Source organism: Gracilinanus agilis, chromosome 4 (assembly GCF_016433145.1).
Source record: "Gracilinanus agilis isolate LMUSP501 chromosome 4, AgileGrace, whole genome shotgun sequence".
NCBI lineage: Eukaryota > Metazoa > Chordata > Mammalia > Didelphimorphia > Didelphidae > Gracilinanus > Gracilinanus agilis.
This window is the reverse complement of record NC_058133.1, coordinates 511,674,391-511,682,977: the sequence shown is the minus strand read 5'-3', so window position 1 is coordinate 511,682,977 and position 8,587 is coordinate 511,674,391. Positions and strand designations below refer to the sequence as shown.

Here is an 8,587-nt window from a genome sequence, read left to right as displayed (position 1 = left end):
TCCTTGGACTCAGGCCATCCGTTTCGGGGAAGTGGGGAAGGCGAGCAAGGGAGTTGCCCAACGACCTGACTTTCTGCTTCCTGCTTGAAGAACCTTATTTCTCTCAGCACCTAACGGTAAGGGGGCCCCTTGGTCTGACTGAATGGAGGTGTGAACTTCTCAGCCGCTGCTCTGCTCAGGGAGCGAGAGGGCTGCTGAGCCTTTCCACCAGGGCAGGGGAGATCTCAGAGCCCCTGGAAACATGGCTTGGGGGAGAGCCCAGGGCAGGGAGCTCTTAGAGCCAAGGTGAGTCCCGGCTAATCCTCACAAGCTGCGTTTCTGCATTTGTCTGGAACGTTGTTGTTCCCTTATTTATAGAATCCGGGGGCTTGAAGAAATCACCTCCGCGGTGCCTTCAGGCTCTACATTCCGTGCCCTCGCTTGGAATCTAGTTGATCTTGGACAAATCCCTTCATTTGTATGGACTTCAATTTTCTCCTCTGTAAAATGAGGAGGCTGGACCAGGGGACTTCTAAGATTGCTTCTTGTCTCTGACTTTCCATGGCTCTTACTTTCTTCTTTCTTTCCTCCATCCTTTCCTTCCTTCCATCTTTCTTTCCTCCATCCTTTCTTTCCTTCCATCTTTTTCACCTTTATTTCCTCCATCCTTTCCTTCCTTCCATCGTTTTCCATCTTTCTTTCCTCCATCCTTTCTTTCCTTCCATCTTTCTTTTTTCTTCCATCTTTTCCCATCTTTCTTTCTTTCCTTCCTTTCTTTCTAGCTTTCTTTCTACTTTTCTTTCTTCCCTTATCTCCTGTCTTAGTATCAATTCCAAGACAGAAGAGCGGCAAGGACTGGGCCATTGTGCTCAGAGTCACAAAGCTAGGAAGTGTCTGAGGTCAGATTTGAACCCAGGACCTCCTGTCTCTGGGCCTGGCTCTCAACCCACTGAACCACCCAGCTGCCCCCAGAAACTTTTTTTTTTTTAAACCTTTAACTTCTGTGCATTGGCTCCTAGGTGGAAGACTGGTAAAGGTGGGCGATGGGGGTCAAGTGACTTACCCAGCTGCCCCCAGAAACTTTTTAAAAAGAGAATTGTTACTGAAATCTCTTTGCATATGACTTTCATTTCCTGATATATCCACCCTGTTCCTCTCCCCCCCTCCCCCCCATTTCCCTTGCCCAGGGAGAAAACCAAATCTTATAACAAAGAATACTGGGTAGGGGAAGCATTTCAGCAGAACTAATCAATGCATCCCTCAAAGCAGGCACGGCAGGCAGTATTTCACAGTCATAGACCCCCTCCTTTTCCAAAAAGGGGAGGAGGCGAAGCTACTATTTCTGAGTGAGTACCCATTAAAGCAACTGAATTAAACAGTGAGGACTCATGGTATGAAGGTGGCTAGGTAGCACTAAGCCTGGAATCCAGAAGATCTGAGTTCAAATCTGGATGTAGACCCTTACTAATTGTGTGACCCTGGGTGAGTCACTTTATCTGTGTCTTCTTCAGTTTCTTCATCTTTCTATTTGGGATCATAACAGCTTCTACCTTCTGGGGTCATTGAACTAACACGTAAAGTGCTTTGCAAATCTTAAAGCACAATAATAACACTCACTATTTTTATTAAGAATTCTGTCTCTGGAATTAGAAGACCTGAGTTCAAATTTCTCCTCTGTTCTTATGTGTATGATTTAAGGAAAATCACTTAACTTCTGTCTGCCTCAGTTTTCTCAACTCTAAAATAAAGTTGGACTGAATGACCAATCAGATCCTTTCTTGCTTTGGGCCTATGATGCTGAGTAATTGTGGGATGCCAGGTAAGTCACCATCTCTCTCCCTGAGCCTCCGCTTCCCCATATTTTAAATATTGAAGATTCAATAAATCTTTCTTGAACCCTGTGCCCAGAGGAGAGGGTAAGCCAGGGAGAGACAGAAATTAAGGCTCCAGATCCAGCTCCCCTCGAGCTCAACTGATAGGAGAACCTAAATGGATACTTGGGGAAATAATGAGAGAATAGAAGGACCCTGTTTAGAGCCTAATTCAGGCTTATGGGCAGTGTCCATCTGCCTCCCTCAAGCCTTCTCCCTCCTCTCTGAGTGACTTCTGTCTCCTGGTCTCTCAGCCCAGAGACTGTCTGCTTCCTTCTTCTCAGCCATAGAATCTCTCCTTGTCTTTTGTCCACTCCCACAGTTACCACTCATGGTCACTCAGACTTAGAGCTGGAGCAGCACTTCGAAGCCATCATAACCAGCATTTACACAGTGTTTTAAGGCTTGCAAAGTGCTTTAGAAAGAGGGATTCCTTTTATCCTCCCAACAACCCTGGCAGGTAGGTGCTATTATTCTTCTCCTTTTAATAGATGAGAAAACTGAGGCAGGTGGTGTGTGACTTTCCAAGGGTCAGATACCAAGTACCTGAAACAGGATTTGAACTAACTCCAGACTCATGCCAAAATGTCAGATGTATAGAAAGTGGAAGGGAAGCATTCTGGGAAAGAAAGGCACTAGCAGGTTGGGGTATCTCCTGGAGCAGTTGACCTTAGAGCTGAGGCTTGAAGAAGGTCAGGGTAACTGAGAAGCAGAGATGAGGGGGAAGAGCAATCCAAGCATGGGAGACAGCTAGGGCAAAGGCCCAGAGGTGGGAGATGGGGAATCTTCTTTAAGCCACTTCAAGCTGGCCAGTTCCAATGGGGAAGAAGGTGCAAGAAAACTGGAAAGATGAAAAGGAATCAAGTTGTGAAGAGCTTTTAGATACCAAACATCTAAGGCAACCGAAACCCATAGAATAATGATAGTCATAATAGCTGCCATTGGCTCAAGACTGGAAATTTTACAAAGGACATTACAAACATTAGCTCAGTGTCTCTGGGAGGTAGCTACTTACTGCAGAAAGAAAGACAAGAGAGAATCAGTGATGGCACATAGCTAGGCAGCATGGGACATGAGATTCAAACTCAGGTCCTTCCTGATGTCAAGCCTGAGGACACTCAGTCAGTGTCTTTGTTGCTTTCTTTATCTGCCTCTTTTTGTCTCTGTGTCTCTGACTATCTCTGTTCTTGTCTGTCTCTGCCTTCCTTTCTCAGTGTCTCTGCCTAGCTTTGTCTCTCTCGTCTTTTTTTCTGTCCATGTCTGCCTATGTCTTACTGTCTGTACCTCTGTCCGTCTCTCTGTCTGTCTCTATCTCTTTTTCTTTGTCTTCCTCCATCCATCTCGGACACACACACACACACACACACACACACACACACACACACACACACACGCAGAGTTAGTGGCAGCACCACCCCTCCTGGCTCCTTCTCCCTCTTGACCCTCCGGCCAGTACCAGCCTTCTTATGTTGTCTCTCACACAGTGCTCTTCTCTGCCTGGGCATCGTGGGGTTTTGATCCTTGGCGGTCCAGATGAATCTATCTAACTGCAGCACGGAGTGGAGCGACCTCTTCCATACCGTCACCACAGTGTACTTGTCCATCCTCCTGGTGCTGGGCACTGCCCTGAATGCCCTGGCCCTGTGGGTGTTCTGCTACCGCATGAGGAGATGGACGGAGATGCGGGTGTACATGACTAACCTGGCTGGGGCCGACTGCTGCCTGTTGCTGAGCCTGCCCGTGGTCCTGTACACGATGAGCAGGGATCCCTGGGAAGGCGGCTTCCTGTGTACGGTTTCCCAGAGCATTTACCTGATCAATGGTTACATGAGCATCTCCATCATCACCGCCATTGCCATGGATCGTTACGCTGCCATCCAGTATCCTCTGTGGGCCAGGACGTGGCGTTCCCCCCAGCAGGCTGCTGGGACCTGTGCCTTTCTCTGGCTGCTGGTCATTGGCTTGGTTTCTTTACCTGCTGTCTGGAAGCAAGATGGCAAGAGTTTTTGCTTTGGGAAGAGTCAGACTCGGAGCACCAGGGCCATTGTTTCCTCCCTGGTCCTGTTCTTCATCCCTCTCATGATTCTTGTTTTCTGTTCTGTGCGGGTACTCCAGAACCTGGTCAGGAAAAAGGCACAGGTGCCCACCCAAGATAGAAGGCTGTTCCACAAGGCCCACTATGTGGTTTTAGCTAATCTGATCATCTTCATGGTCTGCTTCCTCCCACAGCATGTGGCTCTGTTGGCCAAGCTTGTGACTGAGTATATAGGGGCCTCCTGCCCTATTGTTCAGTATGTCACAATTTCTATAAGGGTGGCCTCCCGCCTTGCCAATGCCAACTGCTGCTTGGATGCCTTGGGCTACTATTTTGTGGTTCAGGAGATCCAGGAAGAATTAGGGATGTTTTTAGCTATGCCTAAGTTCCTCCAGAGTCAGACTCCAGGCAGCCCAGGTTCTGACTACCCAGATCTACCTGAGAGAGAAATGGAGGTAGCTTTGTAGGAATTAAAAATTAATGGTTTGAGTAAAATATATGAAAATTATAAATAATAATGATGGTCATTGATTCAAAGTATTATTGCTCAAAGTCGAAACAACCTTTAATAGTTTTTATTTACAAAAGAAATGGAAAGTGTGAAAGTAGAGAACTAAAAAAGAAGACATTAGCCTATCTAACTAAATATTGCTCTGGTGCTCAACTCAGTCAGGACTTACTGACTTCCACAGGAATTAAACTCTCTCCAGAAAATAGGAAGGGAAAGCCAGCTATACACTCATCCAAGTTCTTTCCAAGAGGCAAGGCAAGATGATGACTCAAGCTGAAGGTGACTCCTGAGGATGACTTTCTTCCTTAAACCAACTTTCTTCTTGAATCTGAGCTTCTCTTGAAGCCAACTCCCAAGCCCCAGAAATTCAGAACCTTTTATAGTGACTTCATGTCCCTTCCCCTCTTCACAGCTTCCAAACTGCCCAGCACTGCCCAGAGGGGCAGTGTCTCTGGGATCCCCTTCTTACCTTCAGGAGGTGTGAATTTTCATCAAAAGGGTCCACAGTTTCCTGACTGATTGAATTTCTGAGGGTGAATTCTCTAAGTTTGAAGCTCCTCCACCTAGTTCAAGCTTGTGTTGATTCAATCAAAAGATAAACAAAGAGGAGGCAGCTGGGTAGCTCAGTGGATTGAGAGCCAGGCCTAGAGACGGGAGGTCCTAGGCTCAAATCTGGCCTCAGACACTTCCTAGCTGTGTGACCCTGGGCAAGTCACTTGACCCCCATTGCCTACCCTTACCACTCTTCCACCTATAAGTCAATACACAGAAGTTAAGGGTTTAAAATAAAAAAAAATTAAAAAAACAAACAAACATAAAAAAGATAAACAAAGGAGAGTTAATCCTGTCTTTACAATCTAGTGAGGTACTAAGTAGGGGTACTTAAGTTATTGTTAACTAAAGTGTTAACTCAAAGTAGACAAAGGGAATAAAGGATTCCCTTTGTACAGCCTTAAAAAGTATCCAAGTTATGGCATGCCAGTTAAGGGAACAGTGACTTGGCACAGAAGAAAATATTCTGAATTTGGTGTAAAAGGCCAATCTCCATTTACTATCTGACTCTATAAGGGCAGGCCCCTCAGGATGGAGTCCAGCCCAATGAGCCCAGACCTCCTTTAATGGGTTCCCTTGGGCCAGTGGTAACATCTTGGACGTTTGGCTAGTACAGTGATGGCAAACCTTTTAGAGACTGAGTGCTCAAACTGCATCTTCATGCCACATGTGAGCTACCCCCTTACCCCAGACAAGGGAGGGAGGAAGCACTCCCATTGGACTGCTGAGCATAGTGGCAGGTGATGTCCTCAGGTGTGGTGGAGAGGGGGAAGGGAGCAACCTTCTACAGCATGGATGCAATAGGTTCAACATGGGGCTAGGACAGTGATGGCAAACCTTTTAGAGACAGAGTGCTGGACCTCACCATCACTCCCACTGGGCTACTGGGCAGAGGGGTTGGTGAAGTGAGGAATGTCCTCAGAGAGTGTGGAGAGGGGGAGGAGAGTGGCTCAAGTACTGTGCTCCCCTCCAGCTCTGCTGCCTGTGGGCCACCCACCTTACCCACTGTGTGCTCTCATTAGGCTGCTGGGCATAAAGGCAGGTGATGTGAAAAAAAAAATGTGTGATAATTAGATTAAGTCTACACTGCCCATCTTTAGATTTAATCACAAAAGGTGAGAACACCTCTGATTCTGGGAGTTCCGTAACCCACAAGTGTGCTAGAGTGGGTGACAAATCAGAGATCAACTGACCTGCCCCCTAGGCAGTATATGAGAATCGTCTATTGTGATTGGACGTGCAAATTGGAGGTGGATGCAGGAAGTGACGAAAGATGCTCTTTTAAATATGATGGTAACTTCCTGTGGAGGTGGTTGGTGTTTTGAACTTGGTGTAGAAGGATCTCTGGTAGGACCTGTGACGGCTTCCCTTTGAATCGTCACATGGGTAAGTTAGGCTGACTCTCTCTCTCCTCCCTTGGCATTTCTGGAGGCTCTACCCTCAGGGAGGCCTCTCTTGCCTCTAATTGTAAAAGGCCTTGTAGCTAGAAGCCTTGTTTGATTAACCTCTGGGCCCCTCTGCTAGGGCCTCTAAATTCTTACCTGGTCCAGGCCAGAGTTTCTCTCTCTCAATTTCCCTACCTTCAACCTTCTTAATTATAAATAAACTTCCATAAAAGTCAATTTTGACTTGAGATTATTCTTAATTGAGGATTGGTAATAGTCCAATCCTCTGGAGACCATCTTTTAATATATTGAACCCCAAACCACCCCCTTTTTCCCCCTTACAAATGTCATCAGGCAGGGTAGAGAGGAGGAGGGGAGCAGCTCCACCCCAGTCCTTCTGCCTTTCTAGTAACAAACTCTGGGGGTAGAGGGTGGGGATGGAGGGTGACCGAACACCCACAGAGAGTGCTCTGTGTGCCATCTTTGGCACTGGTTCCATAGGTTCACCATCACTGTTCTAGGATATGAGTGGCAGAGTTCCAACCTACCTTAAGTGCTTAATCTCTTTTTGGGAGCCACGTACACATTGGGTACTTCTTTGATCTTGTTTCATTCTTTCTAAACTAGGTTGCTTGCCCAAATGTGGTGTGAACTTAGACTTCCATTTTGGAATCTCCCATAACTGATGGAAAGGGTGTTGGACTTGGGAGCAGGAGAATCCTGGGTTTGTCTCCTGCCTCAGATACTTCCTGAAAATGTGACATTGGGCAAATGACTTCCCCTCTTGAGGCCACAGCTTCCTCATCAGGAAAACAGAGGGGCTGGACTTCAAGGTCCCTCCCAGCTCTGACTCCTCAGGATTCTGTGCCATTCAAAGACTGAATGCTTTGCTCTTCCCAGAGTCTCTTTTCTATATAGCCTAGAGAAGGTCATGTTAATCCAAAGGAAAAGGGCAGTTAGCTACCATGGACAGAGCTCTGGGTTTAGCCTGTCCAATCTGTGTGATTGATATTCAGCCAGTCACCTGATTCCCCTGGGACTAGGTTTCCTCATCCATAAAAGGAGAAGGGGGAGGACTAGATGACCTCTGAATCTGTTGTTCTGTGAAGTTTTGATGGTGGAGGGAGGGAGGGTCAGTCAGTGGTGGTAGTGAATAAGAGGCTTGGAAATAGAAGAGGGGGAATTCTTCCTTCCCTTTAAAATCATTGTGAATTGGGAGGATTATCTAATTGGGCTGGACCAAGATATCAGGACTTATGTAATAATAAGGACAATCAAAGCTGAGATTTCCATGGAGCTTTATAGATATCTTCTCATCTGATCCTCACAGTGCTCTGGAAGGTAGGTGCTATCATTATCTCCATTTTACAGATGAGGAAGCTGAGGCTCAGGACATTCAAGTAATTTCCCCAATGTCATACAGCTAGGAAGTGTCAAAGGCAAGAGCCTACTTGGGCATTTCCTACTGCCAAGTCAGTAATGTGGGGATAATTGAGATGATCGCATGCTCATGTTTTCTGTGCTCTGTCTGGATGGAAATTTTCTTCACCTGACTCCTATGAAGGCATAAGACAACTCAGGTCCAGAGGAAAAACCTCTCCAGGAGCCTCTGAAGCATCCAGGGATCAAGCTAGGGATTGGAACTATGATTTCATTGGTGTAGAGAATTCCAAGATGAGGGAACTCCCTCAACCAACTCAGGGCAGCACCTTTTCTTCAGCTTAGTATTAGAGAGTTGTCTGGGGGGCAGATAGGAAGATAGAGAGCCACTAGCCTAGTCAGTATGTGTAAGAGGCAATCTAAATTTCCTCAGTGGATCCCTGTAAAACACAAGGCATTCCAAATGGCGATCTGAAGTCACCCCATGCAGATAAGTTGGGGCTCCTCAAAAGGGATTAAGCACTCGTCTATATTGGAAATATACCCTAATATCCTGAATAAGCCTCCAAGATATCAATAATAGCCCAGAGGAACCCATCAAGATTGGGGATTGGGCTCCTGAGGACCAGGGTGAATTCTGAAGGACAAGCCCTTAGAAGATCAGCTTCTCTCTTTGCCTGGATTCTTCTAGGGCAGCTTTGGTAAACCTTTTCTGAGTTTGAGTGCCCAGAGGGCAAATTCAAGATGTATTATGGGAGAGAGCTAAGGGAAGTGTTTGCCTTGGGACAGAGGGGCAAGGCATGCAAAAAATATCCTCCGGTGCTGGAAAGAGGGAGAATGAAGCAGCTCCCTGAGTGCCAGCTCGGCACGAGTG

At 46.6% G+C, this 8,587-nt stretch overlaps 1 protein-coding gene across 1 annotated transcript; it reads left to right on the top strand.

Annotated features, from left to right (window-relative positions):
* Positions 1–3,383: 3,383 nt before the first annotated feature.
* Positions 3,384–4,352, top strand: LOC123246885 (G-protein coupled receptor 35-like). The gene has a single exon (XM_044675665.1). It carries the CDS (start codon positions 3,384–3,386, stop codon positions 4,350–4,352), a length of 969 nt encoding a protein of 322 aa, XP_044531600.1.
* The last annotated feature ends 4,235 nt before the right edge of the window (positions 4,353–8,587 follow it).